This window comes from Syngnathus scovelli, chromosome 11 (genome assembly GCF_024217435.2).
Source record: "Syngnathus scovelli strain Florida chromosome 11, RoL_Ssco_1.2, whole genome shotgun sequence".
NCBI lineage: Eukaryota > Metazoa > Chordata > Actinopteri > Syngnathiformes > Syngnathidae > Syngnathus > Syngnathus scovelli.
The window spans coordinates 13,712,950-13,735,290 of NC_090857.1; the positions used below are offsets into that span (position 1 = coordinate 13,712,950).

Consider the following 22,341-nt stretch of genomic DNA (forward strand, 5'->3'; position numbering starts at 1 on the left):
CTGTGGGAACTTCACACTGGATTTCAAGCAACTTGGATTTTGCTCCTTTCTAGCCTTTTCTCCAGACTCTGGCACCTTGACTTGCAAATGAAATACAAAACTCGCTTTTGTCCGAAAAGAGGTCTTTGGACCACTCTGGAACTGTCCAGTGCTTCTTCTCCATAGGCCAAGTCAGATGCTTCTTCCGTTGTCTTGAGTTCAGAAGTGGCTTGACTATGGGAATACGGCTATTGTAGCCCATTTCCCGGACACGTCTGTGAACAGTGGCTTTCGATACCTGGACTCCAGCTTCAGTCCACTGTCTTTGAAGCTACCCCAAATTCTGGAAGCGACTCTTCTTCACTATGCTGTTAAGGCTGTGGTCATCTCTTTTGGTTGTGCAGTGTTTCCTGCCACATTTCCCCCTTCCAACAGAGTTTTTGTGGATGTGCTTTGAAACTGCACTCTGTGAACAGCTTGCTCTTTGAGAAGTTTCTTTTTGTGTCTTACCCTCCTGATGGAGGGTGTCAATGATGGTCCTCTGGACAGTAGTCAGATCAGGAGTCTTCTCCATACTTGTGATTTAGTTTACTGAACCAAGCTGAGTGTTTTTCAAGGCTCAGGAAACCCTTGCAGGTGTTTCGAGTTAATTAGACGATTCAAGTGATTAGTTGAATACCCTACTAGTATACTTTTTCATGATATTCTAATATTTTGATAGGATATTTGAGTTTTCTTAAGCTCTATGCCATAATCAGCAATATTAAAATAATAAAAGGCTTGCAATATTTCAGTTGATTTGTAATGACTCCAGAATGTATGACCTTTTTGTTTTTTTAATTGCATTACAGAAAATAAAGAACTTTATTACAATATTCAAATTTTCTGAGACAGTCCTGTACATCTTACGCTACAGTTGCAGTATACTTCAACACAATTTACATTTGTGCTGTCAGGTGAAAAATCTTTATTCATGCTAAAGACATTTAATGATTGTACAAGTGCTTGTGTCCAAGCAGCGGGAGGTCAGAATGAGGCCGGGAGTCTGTAAAATCCACCCCCTGAAAACCTCCAAAGTGACTGAATGTGTTCTTTCTCACTCCATTCGGCACATTCTGATGACGCTCGCCTGGGTGGGGAAGGGCACAGCTTGTGATAAGCTCATCCAAGGAGGTGGCAGGTGTGGCAATGTGGTTCCTGACTTACCTTTTTTGGCACCTTCTGCCATCATATGGTGTCTGAAAACGTCGGCAACCAAGTTTACGTGGGTGCTGACATTTACATTCTTATGGCTTCAAGTGGACGATAGTTGGCACGTGAATATGAATTTTGGGTGGGGATTGGTGGTTATTTCGTATGCCATGGTTTTGGTCCAAAGGTGATTGTTAAGTCAACGACTTCTACGATTTTGGACAAAATTTCTAACAATCAAGAAAGATTTGAAACACGATTAAAATGTATTTCAACATAATTTATAACGTATTGAATAAAATGTAAGGACATGTTAACCCCAACCCTGATTCCAATCGTTGTGATTCGAATCTGGCGGCCGCTCAATGTCACTGTTTCACCTTCCGCTGCCCCCCTGATTGTCAAGCGCTGAAATGAACGACACCGGAAGTACAGGTGATATGAGTATCATCGAAATCAAAATGTTTTCGGGAACAGTGAAACCGCCTAAACCACAAACATTGACCGGAGCGACTCAAATATTTTGGATTAAAGTCATTTGAACGCAAGTTTCGGGGTTTTCTTCATTTTACTTCGAAACAACTTGCGGAAACTACACGCTTCTTTTCAAATTGAACTGGGTGCCACTTGCTCTCGGAGGAGAGAGTCCTGAAAATAGAAAGAAGCGACTCCAGCGGCGAGCGTGTCCATGTGGTCAGGTTCCGAGGCTCCGGACAAGCTGCACACGTACGCTACTGCTGCCCCTACTGCCACCCCTGACAATTGAGGGGCTAGATCCGGCGGTCTACCCGAAATTCTTGCCTCGCTTACTCGAATAGGATTTTGATATTTTTTGTTCCTATGACGAGGGCTTCCTCCGTCGCCCAACGACACCGCCGGCTCCGGTGAACCGGCTGCGGCCCGGCGGGAACCCAGCAAGGTAGGTCAATATCAGCCTTGTCGCTAATTTAGCACGTTCGGATGCGGGTTAGCGCGTGTTAGCTTGCACCATGGCTCGCTGGCTCACTTTTGACTTATGGACTCACTCGCCGGGTCTCAACCCGCGCTCACGTCGAACTGCATTGACAAATAGTTGAAGTGAAACAAATAGTCGTAGCGATGATGTTTGTTAGATTATGAGCCGGAATCAGGACTAGAGGTAAACATCGGCTTGATACAATCCGCCGAAAATGAATGTTGAACTGAAGCTATTGGGCAGAAAGTGGACCGTGCTGCCGTCGCCGCCCTCCGTTCGAACCTCATCGAGCGAAGAGGTGCGTAACATTTTGGAAACGCGCAAAAGACCGCAATACATTTGTTACCTGTTGAAACGCATTGTGCCGCGCTGGATGAAGTTAGCGGCAATTCATTGTTGGCGAGCAAATTAACGGTCCGCGTTCAAGTCACCGTTTGGTCAATGCACGGTTGTGCAGGTGTCTTTCTTTTCTATGTATATTTATTTGATCTTGATCTATCCTTTGGTCCCCGTCATGATCGATATCATCATGTATTCGACTAGTTTGACGTCATTGCCGTCGTGTGCCTTGATGGAAGGTGCAGGAAATTGTGACGTCATCTGCCCCAATGCCGTTTTCCCCCGCGTGCGGTGACAGCTGTTGTTAAAGCGCCAAATAAAGAAAAACGGATTGGATTGGATTAGATTGTAGGCTCACTGGTTAGTACGTCCGCTTCACAGTTAGGAGGCTGCGGGTTCGTTTCCACTCCCTGTGTGGTGTTTGCATGTTCTCCCCATGCCCGTGTGGGTTTTCTCCGGGCACTCCGGTTTCCTTCCACATCTCAAAAACATGCTTGGTAGGCTGATTTAGCACTCCAAATTGCCCGTAGATGTGAGTGCGAGCGCGGATGGTTGTTCGTCTCTGTGTGTCCTGCGATTGGCTGGCAACCGGTTTAGGGTGTCCCCCGCCTACTGCCTGATGACAAAGCGGTACAGAAAACGGATGGATGGATGGATGGATGGATGGATGGATGGATGGATGGATGGATGGATGGATGGATGGATGGATGGATTGTATCTCCCCTTGTGACATATTATGTCCTGCAAAAAGGGTCATGTGATTTGAATAGGCGCATGGAAAAAGACAGTCAATCAATAGAATCAACTGCGTGCAGGATCACTACTCGTTTTTGTAGAGGCTGAAATAAAGCAGAGTGTTTTCAACATTACAGCGTGACATTTCTTGACATCAACAAAACAACACACCCCTCTTTTGTCTGACCTCGACCGTGTGGCACATACACCCACACTTGTGCTGATGATGACTATCCGGTCATTGTCCATGTGAAATATGGTAGGGGAGAAGAGGATGTACGTATTAGTCACCAGATGGGGAGCTGCTTCCCTTGACGAAAGCAGCTGCGACCCACTTAAATAGACGCACGCACGTCACGTGTGCTCCATTGCTTATTGCTTGTTGTATGGTTTAAACCAGTGGTCCCCAACCACCGGGCCGTGGACCGGTACCGGTCCGTGGGTCACTTGGTACCGGGCCGTTAAGCCGCACAGAAAAAATAAATATATACATACATACGTATATATTTTTTTTTTATCGACGATCAATTCCAACAAGGCCAAGACACTCTTGTCACGTGACATGTCACCCCAGTCAATCAAGCGAAGCAAGCAAAAATGAGCAAGAAACAGAGATGTTTGGAAAGCTTCTTCGGAAAGGGAAAAAAGTCCAATGAGGAGACGGAAGAAGAAGAGGCTCTACTTCTACTTCTACGAAAAGGAAAGCTGTATTTAAAAAAAAATTCCTGGGGTCCTACTTAAAATATGGATTTATCGCCACAGGTTACTCTGACGCGCCAAGCGCACTCTGCATAATATGTAGCAACAGGCTAGCTAACGAGGCAATGAAGCCTTCAAAACTGCTTCGGCACATGGAGACCAAGCATCCTGCATTAAAAGACAAACCTTTGGAATTTTTTGAAAGAAAAAACGTGAACAAAAGCACACTTTAGGTGTCCTTTTCTCCGATTATGCCAAGATAGGACGGGCTCGTTTCTGAGAAACAAACTCAGTGCTCCCACTAATTCAACGTAATGGTGAGTTTTATTTTTATGTGGTTTATATTTATTTTTATGCCAGTTGTATCATTCTATTTAATCGTTTTTATATATTTATTATAAATGTATTAGTTATTTATATAAATTTATTATTTATTTATATAAAGGCCGGTCCGCGAAAATATTTCTGACACGTAACCGGTCCGTGGCGCAAAAAAGGTTGGAGACCACTGGTTTAAACGGCCAGGTCTGTGTTGCGTGTGTGTGTTGCGTGTGTGTGTTTGTGTGCGTGTGCGCGCCTGTGTGCGTCATAAGTTTTTCAGGCCTGGACTCGTAGAACGATCGGGTCAAGTCAATTTAAATTAAATTGCTGGAGTCGCTAACCAACTTGTCGTGTGTCCTCTTAGCGGATCGCCACGCTTCCGTTATGTCGGAGTCGCAGACCCAGAAGGAGGGCGGCGTGAGTGGGAGCCGGGCCTGCCCGGACTCTCTTGGACTCAGTCGGAAAGAGCTGGTCCTGGCTGAGGCCTTGCAGATGGAGTACGACGCCCTCTCCAGGCTCAAGCAGAACCAAAACGCCCCTGCCGGGGAGCGGGCTCTGTCCGACTCCTCCCTAACCGTAACCCTCCCTGCCGTCTACATCCCGGATGGCCCCGAGCTGAACGAGCGCAGCCCCCCCGACGCCAAGACCCTTCCCAGCAGCATCCAAACATTTCCTGACGATACCCCCCCCGCCGTGCCCCCGCGCAACCCCATCCCACCTTTGCCGCCGCGACGGGGCTCAGAGAATCCCTCGTTGCCGGGTAGAGCGCCTGACATGGGGCTGCGCAAAGTCCCTCCGGGCGAGCCGGACTGCGATGCCGTCGACGACCCACCCGGGAAGCCTGTGGCACGGAGCCACACCCTCCCCCCTCAAGTCCCGCCCAGGACCTACTTACCCACCGCCAAGAGCGACAAGAACCGGCGCCGAGCGTCAGCGGAGCCGGTAAGATGCCCTGGGATTACGCTCGGGTGGCGTATCCGTCCTACGTTGAGCGCACAGAGTGAATGAGCTCCCTTTTCCTGTGGCCTACTTTACGGGCACAAAACGCTTTTGACTGAGTCCAAAAACTGCGTGAGTTGAGCTTCCCGCTTAGCAACAATGTATCCTGGATGGAGGGAGTCAGGCCTGGCGCTGGCTGGGTCATATCTGGAGGAAGATTGCTTTCATCTTCTTCCCTCCAGTGACATGAAGTGACTGGCTGGCAGACCTTCTTGCCTGTTGACTCTCTGAGTGGAAAGCAAACCTCCAGTGGCCAAATACTGGATAGCAAAGTATTGACAAGATGTCCATAGAACGCGACTCCCATCCCGCCCGCCAGTGGTCATGTGACCCGCCCGCCTCACTCTGTCTTAGGCACAAGCAGGGATGCACAAGTGCAGCATTGACAAGAGTAATAATAATAATAATAATAGATTATATTTATAACGCACTTTACATTCAGAAGAATCTCAAAGTGCTACATGGTAAGTAAAAACAAGAAAGCAAAGCAAAGACAAGTATAAAACAACTGGACGACAACCAGGATGTGAGAACAGGATTACGGAAATACTAGCGCAAAGAGGTGAGTTTTAAGTCCGGTTTTGAAAGAGCCAATGGATTGGGGTACTCTTAGGTGGTCGGGGAGGGAGTTCCACAGTGTGGGAGCTGCATGGCAGAAGACCCGGTCGCCCATGGTGCGCAACTTGGTTTTCGGGACGTGTGAGTTGGATGAGCAGAGGCTTTGGGTGGCAGGTTTTGGGGCAAGGAGTTCTTTGAGGTATGGGGGAGCATGTCCGAGGATACACTGGTGAGTGAGGAGGGTGATCTTTTAATCAGTTCGGAATTTGATGGGGAGCCAGTGCAGAGAACGGAGGATGGGTGTGATGTGGTCGCTTTTCTGCACCCTCATCAGGATCCTAGCAGCGCTGTTTTGAATGTACTGTAGCCTCTGGAGGCTCTTGCTAGGGATCTCGATGAGGTGTGTTACAATAGTCTAGCCTGGAGGAGACAAAGGCGTGAACAAGTTTCTCAGCATCTGTCAGGGTAAGTGTGGGGCGGACTTTAGAAATATTCCTGAGGTGGGAGAAGGAGGTTTTGCAGATGTGTTTTATGTGTGACTCTAGGTTGAGTTGAGGGTCCAGTTTCACACCCAGGTTTGTGACAGTGGCTGAGAGGGGGATAGTGTGACCGGTGAATGAGATGCTTGTTATTGGGAAGGTATGGATCTGATGGGGAGTGTCAATTAACATGGCTTTGGTTTTGTCACTGTTGACTTGCAGGAAGCTGAGATTCATCCACGCCTTTATCTCCTCCAGACACAGGGAGAGGATGGATGAGGGAGATGGAGGAGGCTGGGTTGTAGAGGGCGGGGGGTCGAGTTTGACGTATAGCTGGGTGTCATCCGCATAACAATGATGAGATGCTGAACTTCCTGATTATATTGCCGAGGGGTAGCATGTAGAGAGTGAAGAGGGTAGGACCGAGTACAGATCCCTGGGGGACACCGGAGGTGACGGTGTGTATGTCGGATTTTTTCCCTTCCAGGGAAACGTACTCGGTTCGGTTCGAGAGGTAGGACTGAAGCCAGGTTAGAGCAGTGCCAGAGAATCCAGTGGAGTGCAGTTGATTAAAGAGGATATTGTGGTGGACAGTGTCAAATGCAGCGGACAGATCCAACAGAATGAGGAGTGACTGGGAGCCTGTATCGGCAGCCATGAGAAGGTCGTTGGTGACCCTAACAAGGGCTGTTTCAGTGCTGTGGCCAGAGCGAAAACCGGATTGAAATTTCTCAGCAATGTTATTGCGGGTGAGATGAGTGTGAGGTTGGGCAGCTACCACTTTTTCCAGAACCTTGGAGAGGAACGGGAGGTTTGATATCGGTCTGTAGTTGGCAAGTGAGGGTTTTTTTTAGCAGGGGGGTATTGATGGCTGTCTTCAATGCAGGGGGTACAGAGCCAGCCTGGAGTGACAAGTTGATGACATTGGTTAGGGGACTAATGGCTGAGGTTTGTTGTTTAATGAGGGCTGTGGGGAAAGGGTCCAGGGCACATGTGGAGGGTTTCATCTTTTTGATGATGTCCTCTAACTCCAACTGCAAGATGGGGGAGAAACAGCGGAGAGGCTGGACTGTCCCGGGTGAAAGGAAGGGGGGTGGAGGTGAAGTGGAGGGGCCAGAAGAGGAGAGGAGCTGGGAGCGGATGTTGTCAACCTTAGCGGTGAAGAAGGTCATGAAGTTATTGCACACTACCTCTGAGGATTCTGTTGGAGTGGTGGGTTGGGGTTTGAGAAAGTGGTTGATGGTTGAAAAGAGCTGTTTTGAATTTCCAGGGGTATTGTTTATGATATTGGAGTAGAACTGGGCATGTGCATTCCCAAGGGCTTTTGAGTAAGCCTTCTGATGTTCTTTGTAGGCCTGTTTGTGCACGGTCAGTCCTGAGGCTTTGAGACGGCGCTCCAGGATGCGTCCAGTTGACTTCATTAGACGCAGCTCACTGGTGTACCAGGGGGCTGAACGTGAAAAAGTGACTGTTTTGTTTTTTATGGGGGCGTGGATACCTAGAAGTTTGGCCAAAGAGTTATTGTAATAGTCCACTGCCTTGCTGACTGATGGAAAGGTTGCAGAGGAGGAGGAGAGAAGCTGGAGGTCCTGTGCTATAGTGTCTTGTTTTTGAAATTTCTGAATGAGATTTGCCGCTTGGGTTTGGAGTGGGGGCATGGGAAAGGCAGTTCCATTTGAATAAGTTTGTGGTCAGACACACTGACCTCGTGAACTTGTAGGTTGCTTATGGCCGATGAGGAGATGACAAGGTCAAGTGTATGCCCTTTGTCATGAGTGGGGACATTTACATGTTGAGTGAGGTGTAAGCAGTCAGGTTGCAGCAGGTCAGAGGCAGGGGGCCGGGAGGGGGTGTCGACATGGATGTTAACATCACCTTGTATGGTTAGATTAGAGGAAGTGGAGGTACAGAGGGTAGCGAGTAGATCATGTAGTTCTGGAATGAAAGTGGAGTTTGGTTTAGGAGGGCGGTAAATGAGTAAAACTGTCATAGGATATGGAGGTTTACATTTGAATGCAAGGGATTCGAATGAGGCGTGGTCAGGTAGAGGGAGGGGGGTCAGCTCTAGATCAAGCCACCGCCACGGCCAGTGCTGCGAGGTTTAGTTATGAAGGACCAGAAGGACAGGCTTCATTGAGGGATTGATAGACATCCGGTGGTTGCCAGGTCTCAGTCAGGCACATTGTCCAGGATGAGGTCGTGAATAAATGATGATTTACGGGTGAGTGCTTGGATGTTGAGGAGATCCATTTTGATTGTGGCTGTGCGGCTGTGTTTAGGTAGGGGGCAAAGTAGAGAGAAATCCACTCCACGTTTTCTGTGCCACGTGAAGTGCAGTCCACTCTGTGTTGGAGTGAAATCCAATTCGTGTTGTCCTGGCCACCCGGGGTCCGCTCCGTGTTGGAGTCCGTTCCGTGTTGGTGAAATGTCCACTCCGTGTTTTCCCGGCAACCCGGTGTCCGTTTCGTGTCGGAGTCCGCTCGGTGTAGGAGTAAGATCTACACCATGTTTTCCAGGCCACCTGGAGTACTGCAGCCTCGCATGGTTGCCACTACAAGTTCCAAGTGCGCCAGGTCTCTGATGACGTCTTGGACATGCGACGGGGTGTCGGTCGGAGGAGGAGCAGATGGATAGTAGTGTTATGGACGGGTTGGGAGAAAACAAAGTTGAGACGGGTGCTTCTGTGGATGTGACGTGGTCTGCGGAGAAGTCCGAGTTGTTTGATGACTGAGACACACCCTGGAATGGTGTGATTGATGTATTAATTGTTGCATTAATTAATGTTTTGGAACAAACATAGACTCACCAGGTATTTAGGTTGCAGTGAACCTTTTACACGTCAGATTTAATTGAAAATAATGATCATATAGGCGTAATGATAACAAGGGAATTAATCAATAAGCACAATAAAAAAATAAGTACAGAAATATCCTCGTACCAAAAGCCATTTCCCGCAGTGAAAGTTTTCTGCAAGATAAAAAGAAGAAAAAAAGACGAAGAACATATTTACCTTGTATTCGTCCTACATCAGGAGCATTCCAGTCCAGGAGCTTGAAATTCGTGACGAAATACGGTGACGTCATCACTATAAATGAAATGTGTAATATCTGCAAAACCGTAGCAGCACAAACGAAACTTTTTGCAGCACAAACGAAGCCCAAACGAACGGCACTATTTCATTTTGGGTCCATTTGGAAGTAAATAGGGGGGCGGGGCTACGTGACGTCATCGCTATTAAATAAATGTGTAATATCTCCGAAACGGAAGCAGCACAAACAAAACTTTTTGCTGCACAAACGAAGCACAAACGAATGGTACCATTTTGGGTCCATTTGGAGAAAAAGGGGGGGCCAAGTTCACGGTGACGTCATCGCTAGAAATTAAATGCCTAATATCTCTGAAACGGAAGCAGCACAAACGAAACTTTTTGCTGCACAAACGAAGCACAAACGAACGGTAGCATTTTGGGTCCATTTGGAGAAAAAGGGGGGGCCAAGTTCACGGTGACGTCATCGCTAGAAATTAAATGCCTAATATCTCCGAAACAGAAGCAGCACGAACGAAACTTTTTGCTGCACAAACGAGCACAAACGAAGCACAAACGAACGGTACCATTTTGGGTCCATTTGGAGAAAAAGGGGGGGGGCCAAGTTCACGGTGACGTCATCGCTAGAAATTAAATGCCCAATATCTCCGAAACGGAAGCAGCACGAACAAATTTTTTTGCTGCACAAACCAGCACAAACGAAGCACAAACGAACGGTACCAATTTGGGTCCATTTGGAGGAAAAGGGGGGGCTCGATGACGTCATCGCTAAAAAATAAATGTGTAATATCTCCGAAACGAAAGCAGCACAAACGAAATTATTTGCTGCACAAACCAGCACAAACGAAGCACAAACGGACGGTACCATTTTGGGTCCATTTGGGGGGAAAGGGGGGGCTGGGTAAACTCTGGATGACCTATAAAACATACATACAACATTCATAACTAAAAAACCATAGCAGCACAAACGATATTTTTTGCTGCACAAACCGGCACAAACGAAGCATAAACGAATCAGACTATTTTCCTTAAATTTTGCGAGGTTTTGGGGGGCAACTTCACGCAGGTAGTAAGTCAGGGGTCACCAACCTTTCTTAAACCGAGAGCTAGTTCCTGGGTACTGATTAAGGCAAAGGGCTACCAGTTTGACACAGACTTCTGAAATAGCCAATTTGCTCAATTTGGCTTTCACTGTTTTATTATTGTCATCTCCAGTTCACATGTAAATGTGATTTTAACAAGAATAGCAAAAATACAGTCAAACCTTGGTTTTTGACCACAATCCGTTCCAGAAGGCGGTTCGAGAAGCGAATCGGTCGAATTCTGAATCTGTTTTTCCCATTACAAATAATGGCAAAAAAATTTAATCTGTTTTAAGACAAAGCCCCCGACGTTCGAAAACCGAGGTTTGACTGTAAAATAAATAGTTACAGTTCACTGACAAGTGCTGCTATTTGAGCTAATTTTAGAACAGTTCTGCGGGCGACTCATGGGGTCCTCACGGGCAACCTGGTGCCCGCGGGCAACGTGTTGGTGACCCCTGGAGTAAGTTAACATAGTGCCGGTTGGAGAACACTGAACTTGAGTGCTAGCCATTGGCTAGGCTAGCCAGATGCCTTGGCGGGGCGTGGGGGGTTGCGCCGTAGTAGGCAGCCGGCTGATTGTGAAGGTTTGTTGCAGTCCAGGCGACTGTGGGCCGACTGCGCCAGCCTCACCAACACCATCCTCTCGTTCCTCGCCAGCTCCGCCCGACAGGGCCTTTCCGCTCAACTTACGGCCCGTTGCGGTCCTGGTAACTGCGGTCCGACCGCTTTAGCCTGCACATTAAAACTAGATGCTAAAAACTAAACTTTAATAATGACACTAAAACTAAACTAATTCTGGTGGAGAAGCGGCGAACTATCAGCGCAAGCGTCCTCTCCCCAGACGTGCGTCGTCAATCAATCACAGGTTGACATCAGTACACAAGTTGCCGTGTCTTCGCCACACATCAAGATTGCGCCTGCCGGGAGCGGTGGCTGGCCCATCAAGTCGTGCTGCCCGCTAACTTGACAGTCTAACTTAATGGTCGACAGGTGGCACCGGGCTTAAGGACCAGCGGCTTCGGCTACCAACTCTTTCAGGTGTTGGAGGAACGCGACGAGGAGGTGGCAGCGTTCTGCCACATGCTGGACGTGTGAGTAGGGTGGACTTTGCGCTGGGGGGGTGGGGCCTCGTTGGCGCGGGGCTTTTCCTGCCTCAATTGGAGGCCCATCGGGTGATTGCCATCCATTGTTCACAATCCATTGTTCAAAGAATCGTTTGTTGCCAACCTTCGGTAAATGTGGTCGACTTTCCGGTGTCCCCTGGCAGTGCTGACCGAAGCGAATTTGCAGGCCAGAGGAGCCCAAATTTGGCGCCACGTGAGAAAAGTCAGAAAAGAACATTTTGGCCACCCTGAAATTGTTAGCTAGATGGCGGTGTAGCGTCAAGTGAATACGAGGTAAAAGGGTGCCTTCAACTCGTGGCGATGCCTCGGAAAGGTGCCGTGCCATTTTTTTTTTGTTTTCAGCTTGACAGCCGGCAGTTGAGAACTGGCTCGTGTTTGCCCAGGCTGCGTTTGGCGTACCCGCACTGCAAGCGCTCCACCAACGCCGGCTTGGTCTGGTCTCCGCGGGCCGGCCCGGAAGAGACCTGCTGCGGCCCGTGTCCCGCCGTCAAGGTGACGGTCATCAGCGCTCACTTTGAGGAGCCACTCATCTTCACTTGTGATGGTTGGTCAGTCGCCGCAGCCTTCTCCAGGCGACCCGCGCTCACTTGTGTGCGTGTGCGCCAGGCTCCTCCACGGCGGACCTGATCATCTACCAGATGCTGTGCTATACTCACGAGGACCTGAACCACCTGGACGTGAACGACTACCTGCTGAGGGTGTGCGGATACGACGAGTACCTGCAAAAGTAAGTCCTTTCGTTCTCGCCAGGCAACAAGGCGGCGAAGTTATTTGTTTGCAGAAACGCGTCGGCGCCGCTTCCGTGTGGGTTGCCCACTTCCTCTCGTGTGTCTCTGACGTACTGCTTTTCCCTCAGTCCAATCTTCTCTTCCTCCAATGTGAGCATGTGTGTTTGTGTGCATGCGTGCGTGTGGCAGCTGTCAGACTTTGGCAGGTTCCGAGTATGTGCAACAATGTTTGAAGTTGGACCGGGATGTTCGACTGGTCCTCACTCGGCGAGATGGTATCGACACGGAGCTGGCACGCACGGTCCGTGCACACATGTGCGCCTATTTGTAGTCGTCACGTCAGACCGACTAGCAGACGGGAACATTTCCGCCTAATTGTCTGAAGCGGCGAATGGTGTGGTCCTAGGCCAAATTCACCCCCACACACACACGCGCGCACACACACACACACACACACACACACACACACACACACACAAATCGTGGCTGAAACTAACTCACAGACATCTTCCAAGGCAGTGCAAAGATTGGCATATCAATATAGCAACGTGACCAGGAGCTCGCTCGAGCCCCATGATGAAGCCAACAACAATAGAAAAAGGCCCCCTCTGCTTTGCGGAAAGACACAAAAGACTGAGCCCTGAAGTCGACAACCGTACCAGGTTCTTGTTTTTGGTCCAACCCGACAGAAGGATGATGACGAGCTGGCGTCCGCGTTGAACCACGGCATCCTGCTGCAGGAGCGACCCATCAAGCAGACGCTCACCAGGTGATGCGGCACCAGCGCTAGTGGTGGCTCGCTTGGATACTTCAATGGCCACTTTTCCCTCCTCATATCTCAGAGAAAAAAAAACCAAACTAGTGCTGTAGCTCTGCATTTGGATGTTTTGCACACAGGGAGGCTCTGACGGTGCTGCTGGACACCTTCTACAACGAGGCCGAGTCCTTCACGCTGGCTGAGGTAAGGTGTCGAGCGCGGGCGACTGACCTTCGGGCGGTGAACAGTTGACTGACCCTCGGGGGGTTGTGGGCCCCGGCAGGCGGAGCCGGCGCCGCCGAGCGTGGAGCGGCTGGTCCAGTCGGTGAAGGCGCTGTGCAGCTCGCTAGCAGGCGTGGAGACGCCGGAGGTCACGGCGGCGCTCGGACGGCTGCCTGCTCGTCCCTGTCGCCTGCAGCCCAAAATCCTCAAGGTGCACTCGGGCTTTTGTGTCGTGCCGCAGCGCAAACGTGTTTAGGCCGACGCTAGCATTTCAATTTTGGCTTTTAAAACAATGTCAAAAGGACCAGGCTTTAGATTTGGACTTTCACACTAAAACTGGGTCCAAAACCCAAATTTGAAACCTCTGACCTGATGTGAGAGCCCAAGTTGAAAGCTTAAAACAAGACTTCTGAACACGTGCTCTCTGACCGGCAGGATGCCTCGGCGCTGTGCGTCCAGGAGAACCGAGGTAAGTTCGCTTGTTCGCGTCCCTCCCGCCGCTCGTCCTCACAATTTCCTGTCCGCTCCGCTTGCCGTCTCACAGAGAATCTGGTGGAGAGGCTGACGGCTGCCATCTTGGACCTGGTGGACCTGTACTGCGCCACTTTCAACGCCGACTTCCACACAGCGCCACACAACCGCCCTGGCGCCACGCCTGTCCAGGAGGCGGGACGCACAGCCACCGTGCTCTCCTTCAATGTCTACGCCGCGCACCGCCTGCCTGTCACCTGGGCTGCCAGGTGGCTTTCCCTTGGCTGCACGTGGGTGCGGGGCACATCCCTGTCCACTCGGGTGCACGCTGACACTCTCACGCCAAGGCGCTTGGCACCTCCGGTATTCATGTGCGTGTTTGTTTGCGCGCGCAGTTACGAGAGATATTTCCTGTCATGCGCACTGAGTCACGGAGGGGTGGAGCTCTGCGCCCCCCAGCACACCAACAAGCAGTTGGTCAACAAATACCTCTTCCACCTGGTGGTGTGGGACCAGAGGTAGGCGCCCGTCTTTGCTACCGCGCCCGCCGACCATCTTCTCATCCGCGCTTGTCAGCGCAGAGTGACCTTCCCGGTGCAGATCAGCCAGCTTCCCCGGGAGACACAGCTGACGGTGACACTGTATGCCAGCTCACTGCCGCCCCCCGGCAGCTCAGAGGAGAAGGGCAGGCAGCGGCATGGCGCCGAGGCCCTGGGCTGGGTAACCCTGCCACTCTTTGACTTTAGGCAGTAAGTGGCGTCCCCTTTGCCCCCCACCATTAGCGCCCCTGATAGCGCGCTAACGGCCGGCGGCATGTGTAGCGTGTTGATGTGTGGCAGGAAGCTGCTAGGCCTTTGGCCTTCTGCAGCGGGGAGCTGCATTAACGCCCGCTCTGGCTCGCCCAACTTGAGGCAGCCGGACAGCGTCATCCTGCAGGTGGGACAAGCCTCCCTCAGCCGGAGGAGCTGCGTGCGCGGCGCTCATCTCACACGGACTCGCTGGCTCACAGGTGGACTTCCCGACGCCAGCCTTCCAGGTTGTCTTCGGCATGCCGCCCGCCATCGATTTCTGCCCTCGATACGACTTCTCCCAACTGGACGCCGAGAGCCAGGTGGTGCTGCGCAACATCCTCCACAAGAAGGCCTTCTTCTGGTCAGGCACAAGAGAGCCACCCGCTCTGGCGCATGGGTGGCCAGCGCTTGAAGTGCTTTAGTGTGTGCATTTCAGGCTGACGGGGGAGGACAAGCGCGCCGTGTGGGAGAAGAAGGCCTTCCTCCAGGCGGAGAGCAACTGGCTTCCACTGGTGCTGGCTAGCGCCCCCTGCTGGCAGTGGGCCTGCCTGCCAGAGATCTATGCACTGCTGAAACAGTGGGCCTGCCCGGGTCACCTGGACGCACTGGGCCTGCTCCACGCCTCGTGAGTGCCACAAGGGCGGCCTGCCACGGCCAGCACGCCACCCGTGACGCCGCCGCCGTTGCAGGTTCCCGGACCAGGAGCTTCGCAGGACGGCCGTCAAGTGGATGGATGCGATCTCCGAGCCGGAGCTGGTCGACTTCCTGCCTCAACTCGTACAGGTCTGACCTCGCAAGGACTCGGCTCAATTGATCGACTGACTCGACTGTTTGAGCACACAATGGATGGAGTTGGTGTCGTCCATCCAATGTGAATTTTTTCCCCTTCCTTGTTTTGGTGAGGCGGTGAAGTATGAGTGCTACCTGGACAGCTCGCTGGTGCGCTTCCTACTGCGGCGTGCAATCCAAGACCTGAGTGTCACTCAGCAGCTTTTCTGGTGAATTTTGCCCTAGCCGTCTACACCCCTGGCGTGCCTTTTATTTTATTTTTTTTAAATCTTCTTTGCCCCGTCAGGCTGCTGAAGGACAATCTGCAGGATAGCCAGTTCCGCGCTCGCTATCAGCACCTGCTGGCTGCCCTGCTGTGCTGCGCGGGCCACAGCGTCCGAGAGCAGCTGGACCGCCAGTGCTGGATGGTGTCCATCCTCACGAAGGTGGCCCAAAGCGTCCGGGACGCCGCACCTGCCGCCAGACAGGTCAGCGGGCGGTGTCGCCCGAGAGCAGCCACTTGGCCGGTGCGACCGCCACTCGCAAAGACGCGCAAAATACCACTTTGAGATTTTCGGCCCTGCGCTGCCTTTGGGTGATAGCGGCCCTTCTCGTCACACCCGAGCACGGCCGCAGTCCCTCTGTTGAAAAGGCTGCCGGGCGTTTTTGCCGTCTCCAACAGCCTTTGGTGACATGTTTTGAGGGCCATCTCCAAGAGGACTAGATTCAAATCTGATTGGCAGAAAACGCAGCTCGGCGTAGGCTTGGGAGTGATGGCCGCCCGTGCCCATTCCACGGCAGTGCCTTTTGAAAATCAAGTCTCGGGGGTTCAACAGGGGGCTGTGTAAGATTTGCGTTCTCAGAGGCAGCTCGGCCAATGCTCAAAAGTATCTCGACAAACGGATCCGCTGGCTGTGTCAAAGCTGGCCGACTCGTGTATGGTGCACGTCGCTTTTGTTAGGCGGCGCTGCGGGACGCTCTGGAGGAGATGAAGAGCTTCTTTTCCATCAACGGCAGCTGCCGACTTCCCCTCAACCCGGCACTGCGGGTGCAGGGGATTTGTATCCCGGTGAGTCGGGGCCCGTCGTGCCGGCCACCTTGCCAACGCTGCTGACCGGAGGGGGGGGCGCTCCCTCTCTCTTGCCACCATGCAGGCGTGCTCCTTCTTCAACTCCAACACCGTCCCGCTCAAGTTGACCTTCTGCAACTTCGACCCGCTCGGCGACAACATCAGCGTCATCTTCAAAGTCAGACCGCCTGTCGTGTGTGTGTTTTTTTTTTTTTTTATGAATTCCTAATTTCCTTCCTTTGACGGTTGTTTGCACCTTTCTGCGCATGTGTGTGCAGTCGGGCGATGACCTGCGTCAGGACATGCTGACGCTGCAGGTGATCCGCATCATGAACAGGATCTGGCTCCAGGAGGGTCTAGACATGAGGATGGTCATCTTCAAGTGCTTGTCCACGGGGCGGGGCCGCGGTGAGGAACGCTTTGGCGGGCCGGCGGCCGGGCAGCATCTGATTGGCGGCCGTCTTTGCGTTCAGGCATGGTGGAGATGATCCCTCAGGCCGAGACGCTGCGCAAGATCCAGGTGGAGCACGGCGTGACGGGATCCTTCAAAGACCGACCGCTGGCTGACTGGCTTCAGAAGCACAACCCTGCCGAAGAGCAGTACGACAAGGTGCATCTGCCCGTCGTTGGCATCTTGTTTTAAAGGGCAAAGGTGACTTGAGACAGGAGCGCACCCCATTGCCCTAAGCCACGTATTCTTTGGTGCGGATAGGCGGTGGAGAACTTCATCTACTCGTGCGCGGGCTGCTGCGTGGCCACGTACGTGCTGGGAATCTGCGACCGGCACAACGACAACATCATGCTGAAGACCAGCGGCCACATGTTCCACATCGACTTTAGCAGGTTCCTGGGACACGCTCAGATGTTTGGCAACATCAAGCGGTGAGTGAAGGTTGCAGCTGCATGCGAATGCACGACAGCGCGCTCCAGAGGTCAAGTGTGGACCCAAGTGGTTGCCTTGCACACAGCCGTTGCTCTAGTGAAGGTGAGCGTGACTGTGTCCCCGTTCCCAAAGGGACCGCGCACCGTTCGTCTTCACGTCCGACATGGCTTACGTCATCAACGGCGGGGACAAACCGTCCAGTCGCTTCCACGACTTTGTGGACCTCTGCTGCGAGGCCTACAACATCATCCGCAAGCACGCGCACCTCTTCGTCAACCTGCTCGGCCTGGTGGGCGCACATCTGCCGACACGCGTGCATTTCCACGCGCACATGCCGTCTGGGTGAGCAGTCTGCTGTTTGTGTTTCGAAGATGCTGTCATGCGGAATTCCCGAATTGTCCGACGTCGATGATCTCAAGTACGTCTACGATGCTCTGAGGCCTCATGAGTCGGAGGCGGACGCCACCATGTACTTCACCAGGTGCGCGCATGATGAAGACTGAGTGACGTCCTCCGACAACCACCGCAGCAAATGTGTTGGTGCGGGCGGTCCGGGCCCGCTTCTGTTGGCCGTGAAGAGAATGGCTTTGGCTTGCCACGCCGCGACCACAAATGTTGAAAGGAATTTATGTGCGCTTTTTGGACACGGACGCATTTCAATGTGCAAAAGCCATTTGAAATACAAGTGTGGTTTCACACGTGTCTTGAGGCGCCACCATGTGATGCCACCTGAATACCAGCAAACACGGTCACAGAGGCACCTCATGGTATCATTGTGTGTGCGTGGGGTTAGGTTGATCGAGACGAGCCTGGGCAGCGTGGCGACCAAGCTGAACTTCTTCATCCACAACCTGGCGCAGATGAAGTTCGCGTGTGGCGAGGATGTCCCATCGCTGTCGTTCGCCCCTCGCGTGCACACGGCTCAGAGCGACCGCGTCATCCAAAGTCTCTATGTGTGCGCGCACGGCAGCGGCCATGGGAAAGCTCACGTCGGTGGCGCTCCTTCATTTCGCCGGCCACCTCCAGTTGCCGCAATGACGCTGTGCCGTGCACTTCGTGTTCTAGACCTACGCAGTGAAGGTGGAGCGTGATGGCCAGCAGGAGGCGCATTTGGTGCAGCGGACCTTTGAGGAGTTTCAGGAACTTCACAGCAAACTCAGGCTCCTGTTCCCCTCCTCCAAGCTTCCCAGGTATCCCCAAACGCGTGCGTCTCCCCTCCTTTGATTGGCGGCGCACCGGGGCTGTACAATTCTGAGTTCGGCGCTCGTCCTGCCCCTAGCTTCCCCGGCCGCCTGGCGATGGGCCGTTCCCGCGGCGAGGGGGCGGCGGAGCGGCGCAAAGATGAACTCAATGGTTACGTGTGGCAGCTCCTCCACGCCGTGCAGGACGTCGCACAGGTCAGTTGTTGCACTACACGTGACGGACACACAGGCGCGTACTTTCAAACGCGTGTGGACGAGTTGGCAGATGTCTACAACCCCCTTGACCCCTCAGCTCCGTCTTGGAACATTGTGTTTCCATTTCACTCAGCACGCACACACACACACACACACACACGTGAGTGCATAATGCTGATATGATATGAGCACTTCTGAGAAGCGGTGTGTGTGTGTGTGTGTGTATATGGGTGTGTGTATATATGGGGGTGTGTATATGTGCAGTGTGATCTGGTGTACACGTTCTTCCACCCCCTACCCAGAGACGAGCTACCAGGACCAAGCAGCAGCAGCAAAACAGGTGTGCATGCAAACACGTGTGTACACACACACACATACACAGGTTGCAGTTCACATTGTCTCTCCCGTGGGGCACTTGCTTGAGTGTGAGCTTCAGGAGGAGCTTTTCTCATAGGATCACTGGAAGATATTTGCATTCTTCCCAAATTATTACCGTACATTTCGGGCTATAAGCTGCACCGGACAATAAACTGCACCAGCTAAAATTCGGGATTTTTGTTTTGTTTTATACTCATATAAGCCGCACCGGACTTAAGCCGCTCGTGCACTCGAGTTTTTTACAAAGAAAGACAGTACACAGAAAGCCTTTTTAAAGTTTTAATCACATTAACATTTAGTTGTAAATACGGCACTAGCTAGGCTAATGTTTTAATAGCATTAACATTTCGTTGTAAACACGGAAGTAACAGCACTAGCTGGGCTAAAGTTTTAATAACATTAACGTTTTGTTGTAAACACGGAAGTAACAACACTAACTAGGTGGGTAAAAAAAAAAACATACCAGTCAACAAAGTCACTGAGAGCCGTCTTTGTCTTCCTCTTGTCCGCTGAAACCTGCAAAATCTTCCTCCTCAGTGTCCAATTGGAATAGCGCCAGATGTTCGTCGCAACACTCTTTCTCATTCTCTCTTATGTTGTCGCTTTCATCGTCACTCTCGTCCTGAGCCAAATTCACTCCTGAGCTTGTTCTCTCCTCTCTGTCACGCAGCAGGCCGGCTTTTCGAAACCCGTTGATGATGGTTGATTTTTTCACACTGCTCCACGCTGTCAGGATCCACTGGCAGACTTGTGCGAAAGTTGCTCTTCGCATGCGTCCAGTTTTTGGAAAAGGTTTCTCGCCGCTGGTCATCCAAGCCTCCCATTCAAGTCGGAGGGCCACTTTAAATCGATTCAATTATTCCAAGTTTACGTGCAACCGGTCTGTTCCCTTCTTTATCAGCCAACTCAATGGCTTTTAACTTGAAAGCTGCGTCTTCCAATGTCTTCCATCATTGGGCTCTGTTTACGCAAACTTTCCTCGTGCACAACGTACCACTACTGTCTTCCTCGGCGCATATATTCCACCTCTCTCACTCTTACCCTTTCTGCTCGAGCCCCCCCTGATGGCCGTTAGAAAAAAATGCAAGTAAAGTTGCCGCATGATCGCGTAAGGTTTTTAATGTTTAGTTACCATTTGTAAGAGAATATACACAAAGATGATTGTCAGGAAAGAGATGATTATTTGGGGACGCATAACTTTTATTAACATAACACCACAACAGCGGTCCACCTTTTTTATGAGTGTATAAGTTAGTCATGAGAAAAATCACGGGAAAACCCCTATATAAGCCGCACCGGACTATAAGCCGCAGGGTTCAAAATTTGAGAAAAAAGTAGCGGCTTACAGTCTGAAATTTACGGTAATCACAAGCCAGCATAAATTATTCTAGGTATATATAAAAAAATAAACTGATTGGTGCTTCGCGCTAATGTGCGTGCTGGACATGATTGTGTATGTATGTGTGTAACTTTGCGTGTGCACACGCACAGAAATGCCGTGGAGTCTGTCTGGCAAAGATTTGGGTGAGGTCAAACTGTCCATCTGCTACCGCAACGAGAAACTCTTCATCATGGTCATGCACATCCGAGGCCTGGTCAGTGTGTCCTACTGCGCGTATCGGGGGAGGGGGATTTCGGGCACACGTCGCCCACTGATGTGAACGTGCGTGTGCCAGCAGCACCCGCTTCAGGACGGTACTGACCCTGACCCGTACGTGAAACTCTACCTCCTGCCAGACCCGCAAAAGACCAGCAAGAGGAAGACCAAGGCGGCGCGACGCACCTGCAACCCAACATATAACGAGATGGTACCCACGCACACCCACGCATGATTGGAATGACAAAAGCAGCAGGCAAACAATGCAGCTTGCGCAGAAATTGCACCCAGATAGTAAGAAGCTGCTGCAAAATGCTGTGGAATGGCACGCAATCAGGAGGCGGAGCTTTCCACCCGGTGCCGCTAATACAACTTTAATGTCGCTTTGAGCCAGGAAGCCGCTTTGAGCCGCAAATTAGCCAGCCACTTTGCAGCCACACGGGCAGAAAAGCAAGTGGGCTCGAGACCCCTGATAAAAGGGGGTCCATCGAGCGTCTTGGTGCTGTTGTCGGTCTTTCAAGTATTGAAACTTTGGCTTCGGGCGGTGACGGCGAAGACCAGAACCCCCAAAAGGCGTCGACAGACTTTATTGACGGCACACAAAAAACGGAGAGGCTCCTAGCCAACTCCACAGAGAGTTCCGGAGCGAAGCCTTGCCGTCAGACGTGGCGGTGGTGTACCGTGTGGCCGACGCTCGTCAGAGTCGAGTTGCGCCACGATGCTAACAAGCTTGTGTCTTTTGCCCGGCAGTTGGTGTACGAACGCATCCCACGTGGCGACCTGCAGCGGCGCCAGGTGCACGTGCGTGTGCTGGCTGATGGCACCTTCTGGGATAACACGCTGTTGGGCGAGGCCTTAGTGCCGCTCGGGGCGCTGGTTCCGGGTCAGCGCTGGCTCCACTGGCACCCATTGGCGCCGGTGCCACAATGAGCACCGCGCGGCCACCGCAAAAATAACGGGAGCGCACGTGGAAAAGCCCTTTCGGCATCAACCCCACCTCCGACTCGTCAGCGAGTGAACAATTGAGCGCGCGCGCTTACAACTTTGCTCTACAGGGTTACATTCCCCCTCCACTATTGGCGCTTCTCCCCCTTCACTTCTGCCAAGCCGAAATCGAGCCCGCCACTCGGTCCGAGTCCGTGTGCGTGCGCTTGCTGACTTTTTGCCTCCTTTTTTGCCACATTCCGCTGCGTCCAGCGAGTGAGGCCAAAGAGCGTCGCTACACATGGGCGGACGAGGGCACTCGCTGGGTGGGCGCGTCAATGCCCGTGTTCCGGTGGGGTTGCGAAAGCCTCGCCGGCGCTCACATTAGCATGGGACTGATCTTTGTGTTTCGTTTCTCTTTGCACATTTGGTTTTCTATTTTTATAACCTTTCACATCCTTGGTGGTTTTGTTCAACTGTGCAACTGCAGACTGTGAACGTTGGCCTTTTGAAATGCACAAGAAATAAAAACTCCACGCCGGGACAGGAAGCGACGTCATGGGCTGAGAGGAATGTCAATGCGCGACGCGGAAAGCTTTCTATTCTTCATACATCCAACAAGCATTTTGATGAACGCAAATAAAGTCAATAAACAATAATAGCAAATAAACTGGAACTCAAAGCTGATGTGCTTGCCGCTTTGTTTCTGTTTGCAACACAACACATTCAACTTGCTGGCATGACTTGTCACTTTGTTTTATTGGCGTCTGACAGTAAAAACACCTTAAGTGCAAAAGTCTCGAATCTGACATCTGTTTAGAACTTAGTTCTTGCAACAAAAGAGAA

General features: G+C 51.6%; 1 protein-coding gene and 1 long non-coding RNA gene across 5 annotated transcripts; one reads left to right on the top strand and one right to left on the bottom strand.

Annotated features, from left to right (window-relative positions):
• Positions 1 to 804: 804 nt before the first annotated feature.
• Positions 805 to 3,381, bottom strand: LOC137840751 (uncharacterized). Of its 2 annotated transcripts, XR_011087742.1 has the most exons (3): positions 2,472 to 3,381; positions 1,186 to 1,578; positions 805 to 1,108 (listed from the first exon to the last, which is right to left on the bottom strand). It is a non-coding gene; the product is annotated as an uncharacterized lncRNA (long non-coding RNA). The 2 variants fall into 2 exon arrangements; XR_011087741.1 differs by lacking the exon at positions 2,472 to 3,381 and having other exon boundaries at positions 1,186 to 1,621.
• pik3c2b (phosphatidylinositol-4-phosphate 3-kinase, catalytic subunit type 2 beta) lies at positions 1,804 to 22,182 on the top strand. Of its 3 annotated transcripts, none has more exons than XM_049734307.2 (33): positions 1,804 to 2,089; positions 4,584 to 5,161; positions 11,377 to 11,477; positions 11,894 to 12,054; positions 12,117 to 12,237; positions 12,428 to 12,539; positions 12,928 to 13,007; positions 13,136 to 13,199; positions 13,279 to 13,428; positions 13,653 to 13,686; positions 13,762 to 13,957; positions 14,084 to 14,206; positions 14,270 to 14,437; positions 14,510 to 14,624; positions 14,698 to 14,840; positions 14,916 to 15,104; positions 15,169 to 15,262; positions 15,383 to 15,477; positions 15,555 to 15,774; positions 16,209 to 16,316; positions 16,402 to 16,494; positions 16,595 to 16,724; positions 16,790 to 16,926; positions 17,029 to 17,198; positions 17,332 to 17,488; positions 17,571 to 17,680; positions 17,993 to 18,188; positions 18,265 to 18,389; positions 18,479 to 18,596; positions 18,861 to 18,936; positions 20,466 to 20,569; positions 20,654 to 20,782; positions 21,986 to 22,182. In XM_049734307.2, exons 2-33 carry the CDS (start codon positions 4,604 to 4,606, stop codon positions 22,136 to 22,138), a joined length of 4,530 nt encoding a protein of 1,509 aa, XP_049590264.1. In that variant the 5' UTR covers positions 1,804 to 2,089; positions 4,584 to 4,603; the 3' UTR covers positions 22,139 to 22,182. The 3 variants fall into 3 exon arrangements, with proteins under 3 accessions (XP_049590264.1, XP_049590263.1, XP_049590265.1); XM_049734306.2 differs by having other exon boundaries at positions 1,805 to 2,089; positions 21,322 to 22,182; XM_049734308.2 differs by having other exon boundaries at positions 1,806 to 2,089; positions 15,555 to 15,735; positions 21,322 to 22,182.
• Positions 22,183 to 22,341: the final 159 nt, after the last annotated feature.